At 52.1% G+C, this 27,121-nt stretch overlaps 1 protein-coding gene across 1 annotated transcript in view; it reads left to right on the forward strand.

Moving 5' to 3' along the window:
* SHANK2 (SH3 and multiple ankyrin repeat domains 2) overlaps positions 1 to 27,121 on the forward strand; it is a 474,374-nt gene that overhangs the window by 13,810 nt on the left and 433,443 nt on the right. Inside the window, exons 2-4 of the mRNA XM_007466013.1 lie at positions 8,961 to 9,164; positions 14,287 to 14,358; positions 16,327 to 16,435. Of these exons, the coding sequence (XP_007466075.1) occupies positions 8,961 to 9,164; positions 14,287 to 14,358; positions 16,327 to 16,435 (385 nt within the window). The remainder of the gene's footprint in view (positions 1 to 8,960; positions 9,165 to 14,286; positions 14,359 to 16,326; positions 16,436 to 27,121) is intronic.

Below are 27,121 nucleotides of genomic sequence, written 5' to 3' on the forward strand. Positions count from 1 at the left end.
GTCCCCTGCATCGGCAGGCCGACTCTCAACCACTGCGCCACCAGGGAAGCCCCTCATTTTTTTTTTTAATTAATTAATTAATTTTAACATCATTATTAGAGTGTAATCGCTTTACAATGGTGTGTCAGTTTCTGCTTTATAACAAAGTGAATCACTTATATGTATACATATGTTCCCATATCTCTTCCCTCTTGCGTCTCCCTCCCTCCCACCCTCCCTATCCCACCCCTCTAGGTGGTCACAAAGCACCGAGCTGATCTCCCTGTGCCATGCGGCTGCCTCCCACTAGCTATCTACCTTACGTTTGGTAGTGTATATATGTCCATGCCACTCCCTCGCTTTGTCCCAGCTTACCCTTCCCCCTCCCCACATCCTCAAGTCCGTTCTCCGGTAGGTCTGTGTCTTTATTCCTGTCTTACCCCTAGGTTCTTCATGACAGTTTTTTTTCTTAAATTCCATTTATATGTGTTAGCATATGGTATTTGTTTTTCTCTTTCTGACTTACTTCACTCTGTATGACAGTCTCTAGGTCCATCCACCTCACTACAAATAGCTCAGTTTCGTTCCTTTTTATGGCTGAGTAATATTCCATTGTATATATGTGCCACATCTTCTTTATCCATTCATCCGATGATGGACACTTAGGTTGTTTCCATGTCCTGGCTATTGTAAAGGTAGTGGGATTGCTGGGTCGTGGGAAAGCTCAATGGCCCTCCTGTGAAAGGCCCGCGAGAAAGTCGGGCCCCGAGTGTGTTGGCTACCATTCGTGTCACGGGGCAGCTTGCTAAAGGCTGAGAGGAGCTTTATTTTCATATGTATCATTAAGAAGCGAAAAGCCTATTTAACCAGCCCCAGTTTTGCGTGTTGTAAGGATTCCGTGCTGCGTCTCCCTGTTAGACGTGAGGCTAATGCTCCAAACACAGGAGTGGTCAGGCCACAGCTCACGCAGTCTCAGTAGCCCAAGCGGCATGTGTCTGGCTTGGTGTGATATTCTTAAGTTTACTGTCAAAACCCACTTAAATCCTTTCGAGAAACTAACGGCTGGGTCTGGAATTATTACACATTCTGTTACAAGCTTTGTAAATCCCACACTGTGCTGAGAATATTGTGGTTCAAAGGTCACCCTGGGGAAGAGCAGAGCTCTACTCCTTCCCTCATGTCCCGGGCTGATAAAATGATCCAGAAAGTGGCAATAAGAGGGCACGAGGCATCAGAATTTAATTTTCTGCATTAGTGCTAAGGCTGAGGCTCTTCTCTAGCACCTTTGCTCTGTGGTTGCATTTCCATGGCTCCTTCCCTCCCACTTCTGACCGTTCTGCCCACAGCCCTCCTTTCTGGGTGGACAGACAGGAGCTCTCAATTCCACTTGGTCCGCACAGCGTCTGTCCCTGTGTGATGCGGCCACCACCTCCCCTGTCTCCCTTTCTCTGCCTGGAATCCACTTCGTGGCCCTGCCTGGTGAACCCTCTCGATTTGCGGCTCCATCCTGTACAGTGGGACCAAATTGAAACTCATCAGCTCTCTGGTCCATTCATTCCAGACCCGCCTCTGGCAGCTGTGCGACGTGGGGAGCAGTTCCTAGGGTTTACGGCGTTCCTCTTTGGGCTTGGGGCTGCTCGTACCTCCTCCAGGAGAACCTAAGGAGAAGGGGGTACGTTTGACGTGCTTTCTTTGCTGGGCTGGCGGGCGCACAGTGAGTGCTTTGTGTCTGCGGTCAGGACGATTTAATTCTCCCCCGCCTGCCCTTACCCACCTCCACTTACTGCTTCTAGGAGGACCTCTTTAGCCAGCATCATATCCCCTGCTTTGCTCTGAGCCTGCCTGAAATCGTGGGGACCAACAGAGGAAAGTGAGCTCACCTCCAGGGAGGGTGTGAGTCTCTGACAGAGCCCAGCTAGTGCCTCTCAGTGACTATAGCCTTGACAGCTGCAGAGGACCACTAGCTGGCCCCTTAAAGGTCACCAGGATGCACGGTCCACCCACCACTTCATCAAAGCATCCGGGGCTGCTGGCAAGCGTTTATTCGTTGAAAAATGTTATTCCGATTGGAAAAACCCTAACCCTAATCCACAGCCACTTTGGCCTTTAGTGTTTAAACCTTCAGAGGCACTAGTGTGGTTCCTGGCCATCAGCTTCCTCGGGCCAGGCTGTCCTTCTCGGTCACAGTCACCCACTGTCTTCCCCGTTCCATATACATCCTTTCGTGTGTTACCCGTGCCAGCGTCTCCATGTTTTCCACATGGTGGGTGTTTGTCCACAGCAAAAAGCACTGTTTCATTTGGACGATTGCATTCGGAAACCACCCCCTCACAGTTTTGGGGGGCAGAGGTTTGCAGGTATGCAGATGGCACGTGAACAGCCGCTAGAGGCCAGCCACCCCTCGATGCACCTTTAAATGACTCCTGGCAAGTTCTGTTTATTAAGGGTCTTTGAAATGCATCCCGAAAGAATTGAGGATGATGTGAAATGTGCTTCTTTTGCAATGAATGATGTGCTCAGAAACTGGGATTTCTTTCAGAATATCTTGCGTTCCTCCTTCTGTTTTTTTTTTTTTTTTTTTTTTTTTTTTTTTTTTTTTGCGATACGCGGGCCTCTCACTGTTGTGGCCTCTCCCGTTGTGGAACACAGGGTCTGGACGCACAGGCTCAGCGGCCATGGCTCACGGGCCCAGCCGCTCCGCGGCATGTGGGATCTTCCCGGACCGGGGCACGAACCCGTGTCCCCTGCATTGGCAGGCAGACTCCCAACCACTGCGCCACCAGGGAAGCCCCTTGCGTTCCTCCTGAATGCACTGGGGTCCGTGTTTCCAGCTCTGTATCCTGAACAGGTGAATGGGGGTGATGCAGGGGGCTCCCTCAGCACCACGACCCCTGAATGCTTTGTCAGGCCTCCCTCTCGTTCTTCTCGCCTTTTCTGGGAGGAAGTCAAGAGTGAGCTGGATTTAAGTCTCACCTGAGGACCATGAGTGAGCAGGTGTGGCGGGGGAGGTGATCTGAAGAGATGGTGTAAAATCCAACCCGTGTTGTTGATGCTTTCCTCCCTTGGCCTCCAGACAGCTCACTGTAACAACAGACATGTTACACAGTGTAATATTTACCATTCCTCAAGCTTTGTCTAGACACGTCTTACCCTTCTGACATCTTACAAAACAACCATTGTCATCATTTCTGTTTCTCAGGGCCCAGGACAGATTTGGAGAGCAATTTACTCTCTTACAAAAAATTCTCTTGCCGTGTTTTTGTGAATCAAAACAGCCTTGTCCAACTTCTGCCTGCTTCTGCCCCGCGGGCCAGCCCCTCCGGTAGATACACGTGACCCCAAAGCACCAGGTTGTGTGACCCTCTGTGGATCCTGTGAGTTAGTTGGCCACACAGACATGGCCCAGTGTGGCCCTCTGTGTGTGGCAGAGGCTTGGTCATGATCACAGAGTGATGGGCTGCCTTGTGTCCCCGTAAAATTCATATGTTGGAGTCCTGACGCCCAGCACCTGAGAAGGTGACTGTATTTGGAGAGGAGGATCTTTAAAGAGATGGATAAGGTAAACTGAGGTCACTGGGGTGGGGCCCTAACCCCATAGGACTTGGTGTCCTTATAAGAAGAGGAGGTCAGGACACAGGCACACACAGAGGGACGACCCCGTGAGGACACAGGGAGAAGACGGCCGTCTACACACCTAGGAGAGAGGCCTCAGGAGGACCCAGCCCTGCCCACACCTGGATCTCGGATTCTAGCCACTAGGACTGGAGACAGTGAATGTCTGTTGTTTAAGCTCCCCGGCTGTGGTGTTTTGTTACAGTGGCCCAAGCTGACTCATACACACAGATCCAGGGTCTTAACGTGGTTCACCCAGGCTGGGCGCCTGCCTCTCTCTGTCTCCAGGGCCAGGGTGCCTCCCCTTGAGTCCAGGTATTTCAGGTTTAGCCTTGTCTTGCAGAATAGCTACAGCTCACGTTGACCATGTAGGATTTCTCTCACTCTCTTCATTGTAGATTTCGGTTTGACCATGAGCTCTACCAGCAGAAGGGCCAGAGTTTCGTGCGTGTTGACCGCATGCCGACTGCAGCTCTGCCCACTTTGGTGGTGTGTCTCTCCTCTCAGGATGTTTGGATTGTTCAAGGAGCTGATGAGGTCTTGGTGCACTTGGTGCAAAGCGGGGCCCCCGGAAATGGTAGCTCCCTCCATCTTCCTGATCACATGTGGACCTTGCTTTACTGCTGGGTTCTGTCACCCAGGACGGTTCCATGTATGGAAGTTTGTATTCAATGCAGTTCAGTTCCAGTGACATCCACTGAGCTGCACGGACATCAGGTATGGCTGTGCCAAGAAAAGGACATAAACCCTGTCGTCATGCAGCAGCTCAGGGCCAGGGAGCGCTCTCGCCAGCTAAATGCCGGTGGTGTCAGGAGCCGGGAGAGGGAGAGCGTGGGGGACGTGAATGGGTGCATCTTGGAGGAGGACGTAGATGGTTACCTGGGCTTGAATGTGCCTCCCTCTGGAGGATGCTGAAGCTGGCCTGCGGGCATCCTCGGAGCTTCCTGGATGCCGGGCTACCCTCCTGTCATCCAGGCAGATGCCGGGCTGCCCTCCTGTCATCCAGGCTGATGCCGGTCACAACCGCTTCTCTCTCTGTTAGAGTGCGCACGTCTCTGCGCCTCCCATTTCCAAATCACCCAGATCCCATGTTGAGCGCTATGCTTGTCAGGACGTAAGCGAGAAGCACTCTGGTATGGGTCTTGGAGATGTCCTTACACCCTCTTGCAAGTGTTCTGTATCTTAAGCCACCCAGCTCAGCCAGACCCACCGGGCGGCTTTGAGATGGATCTGGATGTCTTGGCATTCGGGCTTTTGCAGCAGGAGATCAGTGAGTGACAGGTACCGACTCCTACCTGCGTGTCAGGAGAAAGGGAGGAGGAATACATGCGTGTCCCATCTCCCAGGAGATAAGAAATGCGGGATGGAGAGGCTATGACCTGCAGGCTGGACAGGATGGGGCAAGGGGGCAGCCGGATTAGCTTGAATGGTCCGTGGGCTGTGGGTTCAACTCGGGGAGCTCAGCGGTCAGCTCAGCTGGGAGACCAGAGAGAGGGTGAGTCCCTGACCCTGTGGGAGTACCCCGTGGGAGGTGTGAGTGCAGTTTCAGCTGGTAGATGAGGTGGGGAGGGGACGGCTAGCTGGAAGCACAGGTGCACAGGTGCTGGAGGCTGGGGACGCATGTGGCCTGGCTTTCCAGAGGACTGCCTGCGCATTCCTGGAGTGTGTGTGTGCGTGTGTGTTTGTCTGTGCATGTGTGTGTGTGTCTGTGTGTGTGTCTGTGTGTGTATATGTGTTCGCACGTGTGTATGTACAGGTATATATGTGTGTTTGTATTTGTGTGTCCTTACACGTTTGTGTACACGTGTTTGTGTGTGTGTGTGCATGTTTTTATGTGCGTGTGCATGTGTGTGTGTGCCAGTGCACACGTGTGTGGGGTTGGGGCCAGGGCAGAGGTGGTACCAACAGGCAGGACGTGGGGAGTTATTGGCTTGAGAGGGGACCCTGGCGGCCGCTTAGGGAGTCAGGTTGTGTGGGCCTGAGGGGCATGGGGTGAGCTCAGTGCAGTGGCCACTGGAGTGACCTGGTGAGAAAGGCTTGGGGCTGCTGGGCAGTGGAGGTGGGACAGATGAGGACTCACACACCCGAGGTCATGGATTAATGCAGACCAATCCAGAAGCTGCGGGACAGGACGGAGTCAAGAGGTCCTCCTGGGTTTGTGGCATGGGAGGAGGGGCAGCCGCTGAGATTGGGAAGCAGGAGGGGAGGGGCAAGGAGGGACGATGGGGACATCTGTTTGGGGGTTGAGTTGTTAGGTTGGTGTCATCACTTAGCCCACACTGGAGCCACTCATCTGTCACTTGGCGTCCAGGTCCCTGCGTCTCCCTGCTCGGTGAACTTGGGTTCATGGTCAGCACCTTCCTTTGTGTCCAGGGTCCTGCCACCGGTCCACCACTGTCACCACTGCTGGCTGAGGAGCCTGTTCCAAGATTTTGTTAGTCTTGTGAATTCACACCAGGGTGAAAATCTTTGTTTGAAGTGCTTTGTTGTTCTTCGGGGGTTTTCTTTTGTCCACCCTCCCTGAAGCCCAGCTGTTAAGTGGAAGAAAGGACACCACGTCCGTGGCGCTCCCCTGCTTTTTCTGAGAGACACAGTTGCGGCTTACCTCCACAGCACCACATGCCTTGAGACCTGTGACGCTGTCTATTTTTCAGAGTATCTCGGAGCGTAGCCTTTACTTCCTTGAAAAAAGTTATTTAGCATCTCCCAAATAGTGTCCCTTGCTATGGAGGTGAAACTGCTACTCCCTTGTAACTGTCAACGTTTAACATTGGAGCAAATTGACAGGTAATTGGAAAATCTGAACAAAGGCAGTATCTCCCTGGTCCGCAGAGGACCTGAACATAAGTATTCTCTTCCGTTTTCTCAGTGACTAGACGTCTGATATTTTATGATTTGTCTGCACTGAGGTGCCGCGTGCACAGAGAGGAAATGACGTGTCAGTTAAATAGCGAGGACTTCGGGCCGATACAGCTTGGGTTTGGATTGAACCTCCACCATTTTCTAGACGCGCGACCTTGGGGTAGTTACGTGCGTCTCGGAGGCTCAACTTCCTCGTCTGGAAAATGGGAATAGTGATAATTGTTATTACATTGCGTTTTAACATATAATTATATATTAATTATAGTTATTGATATAATAATCACACTATATCAATAATCATGATTATAATAATAATAAGACTCTCCACTCGTGGTTGTGTTGAAGGTAAATGTAGTTAGCACAATTTCTGGCATTTAGGAGTCAATACATGTCAGCCACGACTGTGTCGTCGTCATGATCACTGTCATCACCATTATGTTCACTATCGCCATCATCAACACCACCACCGTCATCACACCCCACTAGGCTTTGAGCTCCTTAAGGGGCAGGAACCCTTATCTTTTGGGGGGACACAATTCAACCCATAATGACATGTATTATATATGTTCCGTCTGCTTCTTACAACTGCCCTACAAGTTATGCAGTTACCATGGTTTTCATCACAGAAACAGGGGGACCACCGGGTTGGTAAATTTGCCCAGGATCACAAGGTTAGTGTATGCAGTTGGGTTGGAAATTCAGGCCTTTCTGAGCTCCGAGCTCCTGCTGCTTCTATAGCGGTTTCTCAGTGGGGCCCTCTTGGCATTTTTTTTTGGAGCAGGACATTTCTTCATTGTGCTGGGCTGGCCCGTACACGACTCAGCATCCCCAGCCCTGCCCCCTGAGTGGCAGTGGACACCAGTCTCTGGGATCATCTACAATCGCCACACAGATCCCCTGGGGGATGGTTTTCAGGCTGTGCTTTGCTCAGCACCCACTTGCTGGCAGGATCCTTTCTGCCGGCCGCAGGGAGGGAGCCTCAGGCCCTCTTTGGATGCTGGCCTGTAAGGGAACTTGAGTTCGTGCATCCATGTAGCTGGAACCAGAGGCCGACAATGGTTCTCAAAGCAGGAATTGGCGAGATATCCACGGCCCTACTTGGTCACCTCTGATACAGCTCCACTGTTGTGTTGGGAGTTTCCAGACAGTCTTCTCATTCAGCCGAAGATGGCAGGGGTGCAGCTGGCAGTCACTGAAGCGAACGACCGGCCCCCACCCAGCCTCGCAGCCCCGAGAGGAGCTCTGAGCCTTACTCTTGAGTTCAGTCTTTGCCATCAGAGAGGGACAGACGGCACATTCATGCCCGTGGGGTCAGGTTTCCTGGCAGTGGGATTCCGGGCTGCCTTCTCAACCAACCTGTTGTTGAGAGTAGCGGTATCCTCTTACCCAGCAGGGAGGAGCTCCCCGGAGGCAGAGGGTCAGGGAGATAGTAGGGCCTTTTGCATCCTTGGGCGAGCAGAATCCGCCTGCAGAGAATTGGTTCCAGCCTCATACGCAGTCAAACTTCGTTGTTTCTGAATGCTTTTACAGTGATTAAGCACATTTTTGAGCCCCTGCTGATGGCCGTGCAGTAGAATATAATTTTAATTCAATAAAAATTAGAAGTGATGGTCAGAAGCGGATTTGGCCTAACGTTTGTTTTCCTGGCTTATTGGCAGGTCTCACTGAAGGGACCTGGGAACGTGACCAAGTCGTGTCATTCTGGTTCTTAGCGTCTCCGCTGTGTTCTTGAAGTGTTTGTGGTTGGTTTGCAGGAACCGTCTGTACTATTTAACTTTTTCAAAAATTAACTTTCACGGCAACTGATACAGTTTCTAAATCAAATCATTCTTCACAATTGCCGTTCTTTATGGTTTGGGAGGGGCGGTGTCAGTGTTTTTGCAGCTGTTACGTTCAGAGTCAGGGGGGTGGGGCGCTTGTGCCCTGGGCTTTCCCATCAGTGAGGTTACGAGAGGAGACGTCCACCTGGGCCTGAGATGCCAAGAGAGAGCGATCGGGGTAAAAACGAAGCCACACTGTAATTCGCTCGTGCCGTGGTCCTCAGTCTGTTTCCGAGACCAGCTATAGCAGCATCACCTTGAAACTTGTGAGAAATGCAGCTTCTGGGGCCCGACCCAGACCCGCTGCCTCAGACACTCTGCTTGGAGGGGGGGTGCGGGTCAACAGTCTGTGTTTAACAAGCAGGGAGGTTTGAGAAGCTCCGTACAAGTGAGAGAACTGCCCAGGACAATAGGTGGTGGGGAGTGATGACCAGCAAACACGGCTGGTCCCAGAGATTGGAGCCAATGGTGAGAGCTGAGGCCACAGAATCAGTGACTCGATCTGAGCTTTTCCCCTTTTATATTTACCGAAGCGACAAGAAGGTCGTAATTTTCATGCAGAAAAGCCAGGGGCTCCAGAGCTCAGAGGAGCTCTCAGGATGGAATGGCAGCACCTTTGGCATCTCTGACCACGTGCCGGGGTGGCATCCTGCATCACTAACCAGGGCTCTCTGTCCTTCCGCGCAGAAATGCATTCGATTTAACCCAGATGCGACAGTGTGGGTTGCAAAGCAGCGGATTCTGTGCTCGTTGAACCAGAGCCTGAAGGACGTCCTGAACTACGGGCTGTTCCAGCCGGCGAGCGACGGGCGCGACGGCAAGTTCTTGGATGAGGAGCGGCTTCTGCGCGCGTACCCGCAGCCCGCGGGCAGGGGCATCCCCTCCCTGGAGGTACTGGTCACTGCCTCAGAGCCTGGGCGTGATGGCAGAGGGGGGACCTTCCCCCAGTTCCACCTTTGATTCGGACTCTGGGAAATCGCTCTTAGCTCAAAACAGTAGTGTGCATTCTCAAGGTCGCAGCTGATTTTGTCCTGTTTTGCGGACCAGTGTGCAATGTTTAGCCATTTGTTTCCCTGCTGTGGATTGGATGAACTTGTTGCAGGGACACCTCGGTGTGAGCGGACCATGGGTCTGACTCAGGCTCGCGTCACCAGGAGCTGTGAGCCCTGGGGACGCAGAATGGGGTTTGCTTCTAACTCCCTGAATCTCCCCCCCTCCGCCCCCGCCCTTGGGCACAGTGTGGCCTGTGGCCATCCAGCTGTTGTCAGAAGCCTGACTCCCGGGAATGACCTGTGGGTTCTTTGAACCGCTGTGGCCAGTCACGTGTTCTTGGGCTGCCTCGTGAAATGGTGGGTGCATACACCCGGCAGCCTTACATCCACAGAACGTGTGTCCCCCGGCTCTGCCCTGGGGAGCCCGGGCTTGCTGCACCCTGAGTTTACATATGGTATTTCTACATGGTATATTTTTATTTTTATTTCTTTTTATTTATTTATTTATTTATTATTATTATTATTTTTTTTTGCGGTACGCGGGCCTCTCTCTGCTGTGGCCTCTCCCGTTGCGGAGCACAGGCTCCGGACGCGCAGGCCCAGCGGCCATGGCTCACGGGCCCAGCCGCTCCGCGGCATGTGGGATCTTCCCAGACCGGGGCACGAACCCGTGTCCCCTGCATCGGCAGGCGGACTCTCACAACCACTGCGCCACCAGGGAAGCCCCACATGGTATATATATATATATATATATATATTTTTTTTTTTTTCTTGCGTTATGCGGGCCTCTCACTGTTGTGGCCTCTCCCATTTGCGGAGCACAGGCTCCGGACGCGCAGGCTCAGCGGCCATGGCTCACGGGCCCAGCCGCTCCGCGGCATGTGGGATCTTCCCGAAACGGGGCACGAACCCGCGTCTCCTGCATCGGCAGGCGGACTCTCAAGCACTGCGCCACCAGGGAAGCCCCACATGGTATATTTTTAAATTAATTTTTAAGCAACTATACTCCAATAAAAACGAATAAAAAATTTTCATTGGCGCAGAGTTGATTTACAATGTTGTGCTAGTTTCAGGTGCACAGCAAAGTGAATCAGTTATCCATCTACATACGGTCACTCTTTTTCAGGTTCATTTCCCATATAGGTCATTACAGAATATTGAGTAGAGCTCCCCATGCTGTGCAGTAGGTCCTTGTTGGTTATCTATTTTATATATAGTAGTGCGTACATGTCAATCCCAATCTCCCAGTTTATCCCTCCTCCCCTGACCCACAATTATTAAGACAGCAACACAAGTAGGTGGAAATGTGGTCGTTTCTACTGTGACCCCATACGTCACTATTATTATCAAGTGATCGCATTCGTTTCAGCTTAGTCAACAGTGAGAGCCTGTGAGTGTGGCATCGTGGGTGGCATCTGGGCCCTCGAAGGGGGTTGGTCTGAAGTCAGAGACATCCTGGACCACGGCAGCCCCTCACCTGCACATTCGCAGGTCTGACAGTGACTTTGAAGCTGAGGTTCTGAGACCCCCAACATGTGTTGGACCAGGGAGAAGGGTTTCCGTCAGGAAAAGCTGGGATGCCCCTGGGGAGTCAAGTGGTTCCCTGTTCTGGCCTCAGTTTGCTCACCTGTGAACTGGGTGTCCATTGAAAAACCCCTTGTCGGGGGCCTGCTCACAACCTGCCCCTTTCTCGGCATGGCCCACGTGCATGGGACAGTCAAGGTTCTGGTCCGATGGAGCTTACACTCCTGTAGGAGACGACAGGCCAGGAACAGTAAACAAACAGCTCATTTGGGGGCTGATAATTTCTATAAAGACAGTAAAACAGAGTGAGAACAGGAAGTCCGGAGCCTACCCTTGATCGGAAAGCATCTTGGAGGAGGTGACACGGGCCCGTCCCCCAGCCCCCGAGAACCGAACAAGAGGAGGCCTGGGAGAGCCCGGTGGGACTCTGGGCAGGGCTGTGTCCTGGCTTTCAGTGCCGCCGGCACGCGTGTCCTTCTGCTGTCCCATCCAGGGACTCATGGCAGCCGAGGCTGAGAGGCGAGCACGTGAGCATGCGTTGCCCCATGTGGATGGGTGGTCTGTGACATCAGAGGGACTTGGTCCAGTCCTGGTCACTGTGGGACCCTACATGCCACCCCACAGCCTCTCTGAGCCTCAGATTCCCAGCTTTGAAATCGGGGGAACATTACTACCATCTTCTCGGTGGCTGCGAGGCTCGGGTGAGCTATTCCTTGGGACAGGGATGTCAGCGGAAGGCCTGGGGATGGGCGAGCGCCTGTATTGGTGGGTGCTACAGCTGCTCCTGCCATCAGCTCTCGTTGCCATGAAGGAGTCATTTCCATGTATGTTCATGCATCTCCTTGGACCAGCATCCTGCCAGGTGGTCCGCTGTGTGGGGCTGAGCCGGGCCTGGAGGTGGACACACCAGGGGCAGAGCCTGGATCTGAGCTCTTTGCCTTGGATCGTGGCCGTAAACCACGGTTGGCTGCGTATGAAACACGGAGGAAAGAGCAAGAAAAGGATGTGTGTTTCTGAGCCTGCATCCCTCTAGCCACAAGCCGTAAACATGACTGTAGGAATAGACATTCTCCTCATGTGCCTCCTCCGTGTGTCCCCCTCCTGCCAAGAGATGTTACCGACCCTAGCATATTTCTTTTTATAACTGCAAAAGCACCCATTGACTTGAATTCCTACAGATGCGTCAAGTTAGCAAAACTCTGTTACCTCCCCTCACGTCACTCTCGGTGGCTTCTGAAACCTCAGAGCCGTGACGCATGAAGATAAGCAATAGGGAGTTTCACGGCCGTGCCCAGAATGTGCTGTCCTGGTTGAGTCTAGAACCTGGGGGCTAGAGCCCTAAAATGGCCTGCGTCTCCTCCTGCCGGGTCAGTTCGAGAAGGCGGACACTTACCGTTTGTGACGGTGCACGTGATCCAGGAACTGGGTGCAGCCCGCGTTTCACGGGCCCTTCTGATTTCACTGGTTTATTTTGGCACCTAAAAAGAAAAACATCCCGTTTAGGTCTGTGGCACCGAGGAATTTTGTCTGTTGTGGGATTTGCTCTCTTGTTTGGAGCGGAGGGGAAGAGACGATAAGGTGGTCGCTCTGGAAACTTCACATGGGATGAGACTTTCAGGGTTAGGTCACCCCCTGCTCTGCACCTTTTGTGTCACGCCTGTGCTTGTTTAAACTCCTCGGAGTGGGAGGGAATCAAGGGAAGCTGGGGAGGGGGAGGATAAGACAGCGTCTGCCCAGCACCGGTTCTGTGCCAGGAAGCTCACATTCAATCCTCGGGGCACCCTGGGAGCTCTGTGTTGTGATCCCCGTGCGACAGACAAGGAAACAGAGTCTGAGCTGGGGCAAGTGTCCAGCTCAGTGACAAGGCTTCTAGCAAAACGGAGCAGGACCCTATGGGCCTTCCCTCCCCGCCATGTCCTCTGCCTGCCTTTTGTCTGTGGAAAAACTTTAATCAAAGAATATCCAAGGGCTTCCCTGGTGGCGCAGTGGTTGGGAGTCCGCCTGCCGATGCAGGGGACGCGGGTTCGTGCCCCGGTCCGGGAAGATCCCACGTGCCGCGGAGCGGCTGGGCCCGTGAGCCGTGGCCGCTGAGCCTGCACGTCCAGAGCCTGTGCTCCGCAACGGGAGAGGCCACAGCAGTGAGAGGCCCGCGTACCGCACACACACACACAAAAGAATATGTTTAATCAGAGAAGTGAGAAAATGCAGAAACAAAGGAAAACAGTCAAAGGAGACCAAATAATAATAGTTCAGTCATTAAGCAAAGTCAAGGACCTTTAGTTCCTCCTCAAGGCCTAGAGATAATATTCTGAGCCGTATCCTGTGAGCTGTGTTATAGGTACTGAAACCCCTACCAGCTGGAAGCAGTTAACTGCATGGTGACCAGACTGTAGCCGTGACATAAGCTGCCACAATTCCGAGAATTGGCCTCAAAGAAATGGGAACAAACCAACCCCGGAACTGAGACTAACGGGACCTAAAGCAATCAAGATGCCGCTGGTCAGACTACTGATGACCAGTTTTAAGATGACTGCCAGAGCTGACCGTGCTGTGTCTGCATGTAGCCCCCTCCCTCTGTCTATAAAAGCTCTCGCCCACTGACGGTCAGTGGGGGGGAGTCGGCCTTTGGACGGGAGACCACCCTCCCTTGCCTCCGGGCTGCCAGCATCCAACATAAGGCAAACTCTCCTTTCCACCAGCTTGGCCTCTTTATTGGCTTTTGAGCGGTGAGCAGCCAGACCCCACTTTCCGTTACACTAGGGCAGTTGGCGGGGGGGGGGGGGGGGGGCCAGAGTCCCAGTGACTCTCAAGCTGCCAGCCTGCTTCCCGAACCCGCCACGGTGCATGTACTACAGAGGCAGCCAGGGCACCCAGTAGAAGGAACAGGGCATCGGGTGAAAGGCGCTGGGGATTCGGAAGCAGCCTGCGGCCCCAGTGCACCCTCCTGGGCACCGTCACTCTACCTGAGCAAGGTAGACTTACTCAGCAAGCCCCTCTGTTTCCATGACGTCTCTGCCAGGTTAGAGGAGGTGCTGTGCCATTTGAAGGAATGAGTCTGAGCCCCAGAGTCCCAGGCGGAGGTTGTGGGCTGAGGGCAGGTGGCTTTGCCAGGCTGGGGCTTTTGAGTGTGTTTAATAAAGGTTGACGATGTCGAAGACAGAGCCCACGTGAGAAGCGCGTCCTGATTTGCCGCCACGCTGACGATGCAGAGGGGAGCAGAGCACGTCAGGCTCCTGGGTCCTCATCCCTCTGGGCTGCTTTCATTTCCTTTTGTGACTTTCCGGCCGAATCGGCAGCAGCATCTCCTCAGAAGTTAACCCTTACGCTGTCGTAGGCTCTGTGGTGCGAACTCAAGTAGTGTATTTAACACGAAAGGGTTTGCTAGGGAGCCCCCGCCCTGGGTGAAATACCCACGGACAAGGCAGGTTTTTCCTCTGAACGGCTGCGTGAAATATTTACCTGGTTTTCTTTTTTTCCTGTTTGTGTGTCTGTGCCAGTTTCGCTACAAGAAGCGGGTGTATAGACAATCCAATCTGGATGAGAAACAGTTGGCCAAGCTGCACACAAAGGTAAGCAAGGACTGGTTGTGTCGGCCCTTGGTGTTCATTTCTGCGTCATCATCTCAGAGATCAGGGGAGCTCTTGGGCAGAGGGTTTCTTCCTGTGAGATGCTGAGGCTGATGAGGCACCTGCTGCCGCCACAGCCCTGTTAAATACCTCCATCGTCTCCTCCCGTGTGATGCAAACGCAGTCGATGCCTGCACGTAAGGGAAATAATATCCCTGAGAGTGGAGATTGGGGCTACTCACCTCCTCCCGGGTGTTTCTGGGAAGAGGGGTGGCCGCTCCCTCGGAGCCTTCACTGCCGAAATACGGGACAACCCTGAAGTAGGTGTCTGGTGCCGCCACTCTCGTGATTAAGGTGCTGTTTACATAAACTGCATGGAGGCAAGACGCACAAGGGAAGCAGGCGAGAAGGAGAGAGTTAAGGAAAGAGCTGTGGGCTGTGTTCCAGGCACACCTGCGCTCCGTCAGGGATGCTGTGCCTTTCCAGGGCGTGCAGGAGCTGGAGAGTGCTGTGGGCACCTCGCTCAGCACGGAGAAAGATGTGTGATACCCAAGGATGCTCTCAGATGCCCTCCTCCAGGTCCGGCCCCTCCCTGGAGAGCCCGGAGCATTCCCTGCCGAGCACAGGGAGAGCCAGAGTCAGGACGGTGCCCGTTCAGCTTACCTAAGCCAGCCCTGATCTGCCCAGGTGAGCTCACCTGCAGCCGTGAGTCCACAGAGAGCGTCCCCAGCCTCTGGGGTCCCCTTGTTTTTGTTTCATCCCCCCATTCATATCAGGATGGGCCTGTGGATTTTCATTGTGTTCAGCGGGTTATGACATGCCAGTCTCATCACTTATTTTTGTGCTCAAATCGTCCGGATGTGGCCGGTGGCCCTTCTGCCTGGCTCTCCGCCCTCTGGCGCTGTCCCCACCATCCTTTGAGCACCGACGGCTTTCCAGGCACAAGGCGGTCAGGTTGCCCTTGCATTTCCCCTGCCCAGCCCTGGAATCTGCCCACACAGGGGTATTCAGACTCCAAGTCTGGGCACTTAGGGTTCTTTTGATTACTCTGATGTGTACATGAAAATGTGTTTGTGCATTTAAAATAATGTCGATTAGTAAATAGCGATGTAGGTGTTCAGTGAAACCAAGTGTATCCTGTGTCCTTGAGCATTTGTTAATGTTTAGTCCCGGAATGTACAGAAAGCATCCAGGTGGAGATCCGCGGGCTGAAGGGTCCGGGGGTTGGTTTCAGGGTGACTGGGGAGGGGTGTGGAGTGCGGGTGGAGAACTGGGCCAGTGAGAGCATTAGATTCATCTGACAGAGGCATCTCAGATACTGTGATTACCATCAAATAGCCCAGGCTATCTGCCAGATGGACAGAAAATTATTATTTTCCTTGAAGATGAGGCTGGGCAACCTGGTCAGGGTTGAGCCCCTGGTCATTTTGATCTCACGAGGAGTGACTGACTCCCTCACCTTGAATCGCTCGGTGACCCAGGCATCCCTGTGTCCACCTGCAGGTCACGGGATTACCCACAAGTGGGTTAAGCTGAGTGAGCAGTGCCCTTCTGCTCTCCGTAGCAGCCACCGCTTTAGAGATTAGGCAACACAAATACCAATCCTCGGGCCTCGCTCAAAAGAGGATGGAGTCAGAAGGCCTGGGGTGCAGCCTGGAAAGTGTAGTTTCTCCAAGTGCTTCAGGTGGCTCATCCTTCTGAAAGTGAAGGAACATCCTGTGACTCTCGGCAAGCACAGAGGTCGGTGGGGGATTTCTAGAACGTTCATCCAGGACAGGCCAGTTGCGTCTGCCGAGTGCTGGGCTCCGGGCTTGGCCCCGGGGTTCCAGATGCAGAAGGATGCTGCCTGGTGAGCCTGGGGACTGCAGCGGGGCCCCATCGAGGGGCAGCTCTCGGTACACCCCGCAACGGAGCCTTCCTGTGGCCTGAAGAGGCGTTTCTCTGTAAGACCAACTTCGCTTTTCTCTTTAGACCAACCTGAAAAAATGCATGGATTACATCCAGCATCGTTCGGTGGAAAAGGTTGTCAAGATGCTGGAACGAGGCCTGGATCCGAATTTCCATGACCTGGAGACCGGAGGTAGGGGCTGGTTGGAGAGACTTGAGGAAACCCCGCTGGAACGTGGGTTCGGGGAGGAAAGGTGATTCTGTCGTTCGGATTACACATGCATAGGCAGCATCACGCTTTACTTTGTTTTAAAAGTGCTTTCTCCCTCCTCCGGGAGCCTGTGTTAGCTGCATGGAAGCGCCAGCATCCGGGAGGTGCCTGGCAAGTGGTAGGTGCTCAGAACGTACCTGAGTTGAAGGAGAGAATGAGTGAATGAACGAATGACAACACAGAGCAGCCATCTCATGCCAGCCCTGGGAGACGCACATGCACCCGCATGTGCCTAGCTCCCCCTGCTGGAAACCAAGTCCCTACGCGTGGGACCTCAGATCACGCGTGGGATAAAACGGTACAGGGCTCTCATCCTCCGCCCCGATGACATGGGGGCCGGAGGCTCCTTTCTGTTTCTTACCAGTTCCAAGTGGGCATTAACTTTTGTTTAATCTTATCTCTTCTCTTTTTGTTTCCAGTTTTATGGAAATACAGTTGACGCAAAACATTGTATTAATTTTCAGCATACAACGTTAACGATTTGGTATATGGATATACTGGGAAATGATCACCACGATACGTTTCGTGAACATCCGTCACCACTCATAGTTACACATTTTTTTTTTATGATGAGAACTTTTAGGATCTATTCTCTTAGCCACTTTTAAATATACAACACAGTATTATTAACCACAGTTGCCATGCTGTACACAACATCCCCAGGACTTACTTATCTCCTAACTGGAAGCTTGGAACTTTGAACCTCTCCACCCATTCCGCCCACCCCACCTCCTACCTCTGGTGACCACCAGTCTGTTTCTCTGGGTTCAGTTGTTTTAGATTCCACATGTAAGCGAGATCATACAGATTTGTCTTTCTGACTTATTTCACATAGCATTATGCCCTCAAGGTCCATCCACGTTCTTGCAAATGGCAGGATTTCTTTCTTTTTCATGGCTGAATGATGTTCCATGGTGGGGCTGGACAGTCCTTTATGCTGGGGGCTGTCCTGTGCACCATAGGATGTGTACGGCATCCCTGACCTTCACCCACAAATGCCAGTAACACCCCCGAGTTGTGGCCGCCAAAGATGCCCCCAGACATTGCACAGTGTCCCCTGCGGGGGCGGGGGGGGAGGCACCGTCATCCCAGGTGAGAGCCCTGTGCCCAGGGGACACGTGAACTCGACCAGCTGAGGTGAGGCTGTCGTGAGAGCCGAGAGCGGCTCAGGTGAGGGTCTCCATGGCAACTTGGAGCGTTCATCCGGGCAAGCGGGTGATGCTGAGCAGAGAGCGTTTATCTCGGACTCAGCGAGCGGGGCCTCCCACCCCCTCTCCTCTTGGGTTGGGCCGGTCCTCCCTGTGCCAGTGTCACGTTAATGTGTCCCACCTCACAGTTGCTGAACCCACAACAGGTGCGTCAGCTGAAGGAGGGAGCTTTCTCGTCACTTGTGGGGACTCTAAAGCTGGGGCAGGACCTGCAGCCGTGCTCCTGCAGCCGTGCATGTCCCCATGCGCACACAGGTGGCCGTGCTGTAGTCACGGTCGACTCCTGTCTCCTAAATTTAACTGAGCAACGTGAGAACAGGGCTGCTGGCTTACTGGTGACATAGCTTCAATGCCCGAGATGCCAGGGGACAGGACATGCTTGGATGGGGACAGGAGAGCACAGGCCTGGAGGGGGACGAGCGCAGAGGCCTGGCTGAAGGTGAGGAGGGTACCAGCCCAGGCAGACACTTGGTGAGACAGGAAGCTGGGGGTCTGTGCGCCGGGAGCTGGGGCGGGGTGACGTGGGCAAGCGGGCTCCCAGGCATCCTGATGGGTGGATGGAGCACAAGGCAGAGGTGGGCCCTGCCGTACCTGCGCGGGGCTGACCTTCTAAGGTCAGGAGTGATGAGGCAAGACACCCAGGGTTGGGGAGAAGGGCCTGTGGCAGGTGGTGGTCCACGGGGCACGGGCCTTTGCGGAGAGTCTGGATGGGGAACGGGGCAGCTGCAGGGTTGGATGTTCTGTCTGCAGGGGAAGCAGGTATGGGGCCAGCAGCAGGGGTTCTGCTTCCTTGGGGGCGTGTGTGTAGCTGAGCAGAAGGTCTGAGCACCAGGGCAGGGTGGGCACAGGGTGAGCACATGCTCGTTCTGGCCCCGTGGTCAGCGGGTGGCTCCTCTGTGCCCTGTCACCTAGGCTGGCTCCCAGCTCGTTGGGCGGGGGGTGGCTGGGTACTGTCCATCACTGCAATGTAGCTCCCAGCACTTAGGCTCAGACCACACATGGGCCTGTGGATTCCTGAGCATGGACTTGAGCCTTCAGGGACAGTGGCAGACCTGAGCCAGGCCCGGGGTCTGTGGTCCTCGGGCAGCTTTTGGCCTGGGCTCCCGCTGGCCTGGCCGCATCCGTGGCCGTTTCCCGATGATTCCCCGGGCTGGACACCGCCCCTCCTGCTACCCGCTCCCCATCATGAAGCAGGCCTGCTTCACTGGCGGTGGTGTCGCTGGATTCCAAGAGTTTGGATCGACTGTTATTCCAGAGCCGACGCTAACTGAGCTTCTAAAAACACATCAGCACAGACCCTAGATTATTTCAAAATGCGGGTCAGCTGTCATTTCTCCTGGCCCTGCCTGTAGTTAGAAACGCTGTCCTGGGGACCCGGGAAGGAGAGAGACGGAGGCAGCATGTTATCCACTCTCCTCAGAACTGGGATAGACTCGACCCGGGAGCAGCGACCTGTGGAAGGTGGCGTGGGGTGAAATGAGCGCCGGGATTTCCTGAACTATCCCTGTGACCACAGCCTCTGGGCTCACTGATCAGGAAGAACCAACTCTGAGAAAAGAAATGGAAACCTGTTTTCCCCTGAAATCCATGTAAACTGGCACCTGACAAAGCACAGAATTCAAGGCAGGTGTTCCAGCGAAGGCTGAGACCAGGCTCCGACCCCATCCGACTGGGGGACCAGCAGTGGGACGCCTGCCTCCCAGGCAGACAGTTCTTGTACAGGACTTCCCGGATCTCAGCCAACAGCTAACAGTAATCAGGAGGTTTTGGTTGGATTCTTTTTTTTTTTTTTTTTTTTTGGTGGGGGGTATGGTCTGGGCAGATCAATTATAAATTATTATTTATTTTCAGTTTTAACATTTAAAGCAGAATTATTGAACAACTCTCACATGGTGGCTGCCAAATGGTAATTCTCGACATCAGTTTTATGTCTTATAGCTAATATTCTCTGTAAGGCAGAACTTTCCCTCCCCTTACCCCACTCCCATATTTTTGAAATTAGACTTGATTTTTTAGAGTAGTTTTCTGTTTACAGAAAATTGAATGGCAAGAGTAGGGGGTCCCGTATAACCAGCCACCCCCAGGCTCCCCCGCTACTGACATCTTGCATCAGTGCGGCCATTTTTACACTGATGAACCTACATTGCTACATTATTATTAACTCAAGTCCACTTTTGTTTTCAGTTGGCGTATAGTTGTTTTACAGTGTTGTGTTAGTTTCTTCTGTACAGCAAAGTGAAACAGAGTTCCCTGTGCTTTGCAGCAGGTTCTCATTATTTATCTGTTTTATACATATTAGTGTATATATGTCCATCCCCATCTCCCAGTTCACCCCACCCCTCCTCTTCCCCCTTGGTGTCCATACATTTGTTCTCTCCATCTGTGTCTCTATTTCTGCTTTGCAAACCAGTTCATCTGTACCATTTTTCTAGATTCCACAAGTATGTGTTAATATATGATACTTGTTTTTCTGACCTAGAGACAGTCGTACAGAGTGAAGTAAGTCAGAAAGTGAAATCAAGTCCACTTTTACATTAGCGTTCACTCAGTGTTGTACGTTCCGTGGGTTTAGACAGATGTATGAGGACGTATATCCACCATCACGCAGGCTAGTTTTCCTGCCCTGAAAATCCTCCGTGCTCTGCCTGTTCATCCCTCCCTCCCACTAACCCCCGGCAGCCACTGATCTTTTTACTGTCTCCATAGTTTGGCTTTCTCCAGGATGTCAAATGGTTGGAATCATATAGTGTGTGGCCTTTTCAGATTGCCTTCTTTCACTTACAAATATGCATTTATGTTTCCTCCCTGATTTTCATGGTTTGATAGCTCATTTTTTCATATTGAAGTCAAGTTGATTTACAGTGTTGTGCCAGTCTCTGCTATACAGCAAAGTGGCTCAGTTATACACAGAGACTTTCTTTTTTTATATTCTTTTCCATGATGGTTTACCCCAGGAGGTTGGATATAGTTCCCTGTGCTATACAGTAGGACCTTGCTGTCTGTCCGTCCTGTATATAATAGTTTACGTCTGCTAATCCCACACTCCCAGTCTTTCCCTCCCTCATTTCTTTCTAGTTCCAAAGCATATTCCATTGTGTGGATGGACCACGGCTTATTTATCCATCCACCTACTGAGGTGCATCTTGGCGGCTTCCAAATTTTGGTGATTATGCTTAAAGTTGCTATAAACCTCCGTGCAGGTTTCTGTGTGGACAAAATTGACAGTGATCAAACATGGTGGGTTTTTTCTTTAAGACAAAGGAATATTTACAACAAGCAAAGAGGGTAAAGGATGTAGTGAATACGGAAAGTTCTGAACCGGAAGCTGAGGGTGGACCTGAGATCCTGCTGCAGGTCAGCGCCTCGTCCAGCATCCCAGCTCCACTCTCCGCACCTAGAGAATTTTCACTCACATCCCCAGCTGAGAAGCAGACCGTCCTGGTTGAGAGGCGGGGAAAATGGGGACCAAGGGCAACACGTGAAATGAGAAAAGCAAACAATGGGGTGGACATTCTTGGAAACAAACTAAGTCATGGGCAGCTCCCTGGACAAGGGCGTATAGTGACCCAGTTACAAATGGGGAAAATACCAGGAGAGGATGTAACACAGGCTCCACCGAGAGGCCAGCGCCTTAACATCTAGGGGACAAGCACACGACTTCCCTCTCGCCTCTGTCCACTCCATAGGGTGGCGGTCCCCGCGGGGTGGGGACGTGTGAGCATTGGGTGAGGAGCATGTGAAGTGTCCCCGTGTGGAGCGGCTCATGCTTGGTGGGGTCTCCAGAACGTGCCTCTCATGTCAGTGGCGCAATGGAAACTCAGTACATGTGGTTTTCTCCTGGCTGTGGACCCAGAGGGAGGAAAATGGGGTTGATTTGGTGGCCGCCCCCAGGTGATAGGTGGTGTGACCAACTTGTCCCAGTTTTCTAGGGACAGTTCTGGTTTTCACACTGAGGGTCCCCGTCTGGGAAGCCCCTTGGTCCCGGACATGCTGGCACCCTAGGCCCGTCACCTGAGAAGTGATGGGGGGCACTTCATAGTGACAGCCAAGGTTAAACAAGAACCTCTGGGGCCCGATGATGTGCACAGGGCGTGGTAGGCCTGTCTCCCTCTGTCCTCGGGCTCCCACGAAGCAGGGCGTCTGCGAGGCCAGCATCCCTGGAGGAGCGGGGGCTCCGAGAGCAGATGCCGGGCGCCAGGTCACCTCGAGGTTGGGGGCGGGGCAGAGGCCGGCTTGCTTGACCTTGCTTGCCAGGCTCTCACCCAGGCTGGAAGGGAGGCGGGGTCGGCTGCAGGCCCCCCTCTCCCGTGCCGTGGCTGCTGGGATGTGGCCGAGGCCGTGGCGGACACAGAGGGTCCGGGACTGGAGAGCCTGTGGTTGCCAAGCTCCTGGATGGAGTCTCCTGCTGCAGTGCCAGGCCGGCCCAAGGGGGGAAGAGCCGCCCCCATCCCCATTACTCCAGACACTGCCCTGCTGTCCTCAGCGGCTCTGCCAGCCCCAGGCTGTGCCTGTGTCCTAGCAGCTCCACCGGAGTTCTGTGACTTCCTTAAAAGCCACCTGGTAATCGGCAGAATCTGGCTGAGAACCAGACTTCACGTCCCAAGCCGAGAGCTGAAAGCAGCTTCCTTCCTAAGTGCGGGAAGTGCCATGATGCTCACACCTGAGCTGCATCCCTGCACTCGGGCTGCATGGTTCTCAGGCGCCCCTGGGCTGAGCTCGGGAACCCGAGTGGGGCGAAGGATCACTTCTGGACTGAGGGGCGCACAGAAGATAATTAAATCCTGGAGGAATGACCTGTCAATGAAAACAAAGCAGCCCATGTTATTCAGACCTTCTAGGACCTTTTCTGATGGAAATTTGGTCAGGTAACAATGCCGGTAGCAGAAAGTAGTAGACTGTCTGCCAAGCTCATCTCCTGTTTCAGCTGGAACCTCTGGGACGAGATGGATGGTGTTTCGAGCCTTGAAAGGGAACTAAAGCTAACAACTTGAGCAAAACTTCGGGCTTCTGTCTTGCACTGTCTTCCCAAACTTGAAAGAAGCCCAGGCACAACAGAGGCAGGGCTGTAATAAAGCTAGAAACGTCTCTCAGCCCTTGAAGCGTGTCGATGAGAAGTAGGAATTGAGTACACGTTGATGGGGCTGTTTTTTGCAGAGCCGCTGTGGTGAGTTGGGGCTTCGTTTCTGAGATCCAGTGACTACGTCAGCTTCCAGGCGGTGAGAGTCCAGCAGCTCGTCATCCAGGCTGAGATGTGCCTGCTTCTGCCACACGCCCCTGCAGCCGGGCCCCCGGGGAGCCCCTTGCCCAGCTCCCGCACGGCCCAACTAGAAGGCTTCTCGGACACTGGATTGCTGTCTACTGATGGCGCTCCTTTGGTCCAGATCCTACAGTCTCATCGTAGCCCCTGAGTGAGTCCCTGTGTGAAATTCCTCAGGAATAGCACCTCGGGGACACAGCCCTGGGACATCATAAGCACCAGTCTGCTGGGGGTCCAAGACGCACAGAGTACCCAGTGCCAGTGGAGTTAGATTGAGGGCTGCCGAGCCAGTGACCCCGAAGACGTCTGGGTGCATTTGGCTTATTGGGTGCAGTTTCTGGTACAGAGAGACCTGTTTTTAAGTGAGAGCTCCGAACAGCATATTCGATCATTGACCACTTTTTCTTATGTGTAATCTGCCATGTTTCAGAAAGGATTATAGGTGACTCATACAGGTGCGTGTGGTCCAGGAAGATGCAACGCATTAACTGAGAACTTGAGGTGGTAGGGTAAAGGGCGGTGATGTGGCGGCAGAGATGGGGCCCCCGGGGGTGAGCTTTGGCTTTGGGGACGGTGGCAGAGCCGGCCGGAGGGGGAGGGGCATGCCAGGTGACCCATGACAGGCACACACAGCCTTGGGTAGGTGGTGTCCCCAGGGGGCCACGTGGGGATAGCCAACAGCAGCATTTTTACACGAAATCGTCAGCCGAAACATGAACCTTGGGGTGGGTTTTTTTCCACAGCTCTTTTAAATGATTACTTTACGGCAGTTTCAGACTTACAGGATGTGTCCCCCTGCATGCCCCACACTCATTTTTCCCCGTCACCATCTTACGTGAGTAGTGTACGTTTGTTACGATTAATGAACCAATATTGATGTGTTATAATTAACTCACGCCCATGCTTTCGTTCGTAGTTACTGAAGTTCCTTCTTCTGTTCCAGGATCCCTCATGACAGGTACCTCCCGTCTCCGTAGGCCCCTCTTGGCTGTGACGGTTTCTAGGGCTTTCCTTGTTTTTGCTGACCTTGGCAGTTTTGAGAACTGGTGCGGTGTTTTGTAGCATGTCCCTCTGCTGAGGTTTGTCTCAAGTTTAGGTCATGATTAGATGGGGGTGGTATGTAGGTTTGGGAAGAAAGCTGCAGAGGCAGACGCCCTTCTCATCACACCGTTATCAAGGGCACACTTCTCACTGTGGTGTGGACCTTGCTCCCCTGGCTGAGGTGTGCTTGTCAGGCTTCCCACTGTAGTTAACTCTTCCCCCCCCGTTATGGACTGTCCTCTTCGGAAGGAAGTCACTAAGCCCAGCCCACACTTAAAGACGAGCAGTTCCATTCCACCTCCTGGACGGCAGTGTAGCTCCATAAATTACTTGGAATTCTTCTGCAGAGGAGAGAATTCATTTCTTTATGTAGTTATTTTTATCAGTGTGGACTCATGGATATTTAATTTACACCTTGCGTTATAATTACAGCGCTACGTTACATATTTTGTTGTTCAAATGGCTCCAGCTTCGGCCATTGGGAGCTCTTTCATTTGGCTACTGTGTCTTTTTCTTTTTTTTTTAATAGAAGTGTTACTTCTTTTTTTTAAAAAAAATTTATTTATTTATTATTTGTTTGTTTATTTGTTTTGGCTGCACCAGCTCTTAGTTGCAGCACGGGGATCCTCATTGCAGCATGTGGACTTCTTAGTTGCGGCATGCATGTGGGATCCAGTTCCCCGACCAGGGATCGAACCTGGGCCCCCTGCACTGGGAGCACGGAGTCTTACCCACCGGACCACCAGGGAAGTTCCACCTGTGTCCTTTTGACACATACCCATCCATGTGGACAATGATGATGATGATGGTGATGATGAATTGAGCACTTTCTTGCTTCCTGGCACCAGAAGGTGTTTCAGGCTCATTCTGTATGTTTCCTGCCCCAGTCCTAGAATCTGCCCTTCCTCCCAAGTGCCCTGGAAGAGTGGTCTTAGAAACCAAGATCTGGGTGTGCTCATTGCCACTGGGGAGTAGTTCCTTCTGAGCTCTCTCAGAGGAAAGAACAAGGAGATACATGTGTGTACCAATCTAAAATGTTTCTACGTGTAACCACCTGAATCTGTATTAAGCTAAACATGAGTTAATACTGACCTCCCCAATCCTAATCCATTGCCAGGGGGAATCATTCTCTCCTCTCCTTGCCTTTTTGTAACCTCCCACGTAGACAGTGAGAAGCCTGGCTTCCACTCTCTGCCGTCTGTGTATTTAATGGCTCAATTCCAGGGCACCTGTATAGTGGTTTCCAGATTGTTGACGTGCACCGCACAGTGGAAAGCAACTTTATCAACTTGAGAAGCGTGCTTGCATGAAGTTCTTTTGCCTTTTGTCTTTCAGACTCTACTCATTCCCACAGTTACATAGGTCAGCACTTTATTCCCCCACCTCCTCCAGTGGGGTTGTTTCTAACGTTTTTAGTACAGTTAGACTCTTTTGTCACATTCTGCATTCTATCCTGGGATCCCACATCTCCTAAATGAACTTTTAAGCTTTATTTTTAAAATTTGCGTACATTAAGCTTCACTCTTTGTGCTATAGAGTTTATGATTTTGACAGATATTTAATTCTTATATTCACCATTATAGTGTCTTACAGAATAGTTTTGCAACTTTTAAAAAAAATCCCCTGTGCCTTTTACCTATTCAATCCTGCCCCTCTCTGGAGCTCCCGGCAACCACTGACCTGTTTACCATCTCCATAGTTTTAAGTTTTCCAGAATATCATATCATTGGAATTATACAGTGTGTAGCTTTTTCGGACTGGCTTCTTTCACTTAACCACATGCATTTAAGATTTAGCTGTATCTTTTTTATGACTTGATAGCACTTTTTCCTTTTTAATCACTAAATAATCCACTGTATGGATGTCCTGGTTTTGTTTATCTGTTCACCTATTGAAGGGCTTCTTGGTTGCTTCCAGCTTTTGGTAAATATGAACAAAACTGCTGCAAACACTTGTGTGTAGGTTGTGGTGTAGACATAAGTTTTCAAATCAGTTGTGTGAATACCAAGGAGTACAGTTGTTGGATCATATGGTAAAACATTTTTTAGTTTTGAAAGAAACCGCCAGACTGTCTTCCTAAGTGGCTGTACCATTTTTGCCTTCCTACCAGCAATGATGAGAGTTCTCTGCTGTTGCTCTGCATCTTTGCCACAAGTTGGGTTTGTCAGTGTTTTGGATTCTATCCATGCCAATAGGTGTGTAGTGGGATCTCATTGTTCTAGCCTTGAATGTTTACTTGCTCAAAATGTCCTATACTTTCCAAATTCTTGGTTTGATAGGTCCCATGTGTCTGCCTCAAGCCACATTAGTACCTGTGTGTCTATGTGTGTGTGGGTTTTTTTTGCCCAGGGCTTTAGTTGTAAGAAAATCACAGGCCATTGGGACTTCCCTGGTGGTGCAGTGGTTAAGAATCCGCCTGCCGACGCAGGGGACACCGGTTCGAGCCCTGGTCCGGGAAGATCCCACATGCCGCAGAGCAACTAAGCCCGTGTGCCACAGCTACTGAGCCCGCGTGCCACAACTACTGAAGCTCGCGTGCCTAGAGCCCGTGCTCCGCAACAAGAGAAGCCACCACAGTGAGAAGCACGCGCACCACAACAAAGGGTAGCCCCCCCCCTCCGCAACTAGAGAAAGCCCGCGCACAGCAACGAAGACCCGACACAGCCAAAAATCAATAAGTTAATTTTAAAAATATCATGCTTTAAAAAAAAAAAAAAACAAAGAAGGAAAATCACAGGCCACAGACCACTTCTCAGAGCCTGCCCTCCTTGATTTTGCTATTGGAAGGACAAAAGTCACAACCTCTCACCCATGCCTTCTCCACAACCTGATGGACAAATGGGAACCCATGGCCCATTCCCCTCATGGTCCACGCAGCCGACACCAACAAGCCCAGGACACCTGTCTGGGAGCAAGAACCATCCACTTATTAAAAAAATTTTATTGAAGTGGAGTTGACTTACAATATTGTGTTAATTTTTGCTGTACAGCAAAGTGATTCAGTCATACCTGTATATATATATATATATATATATGTATATAGCTTTTCATATTCTTTTCCATGGTGGTTTATCACAGGATGTTGAATATTGTTCCACGTGC

This window comes from Lipotes vexillifer, unplaced genomic scaffold (genome assembly GCF_000442215.2).
Source record: "Lipotes vexillifer unplaced genomic scaffold, Lipotes_vexillifer_v1.1 scaffold1094, whole genome shotgun sequence".
Lineage (NCBI taxonomy): Eukaryota > Metazoa > Chordata > Mammalia > Artiodactyla > Lipotidae > Lipotes > Lipotes vexillifer.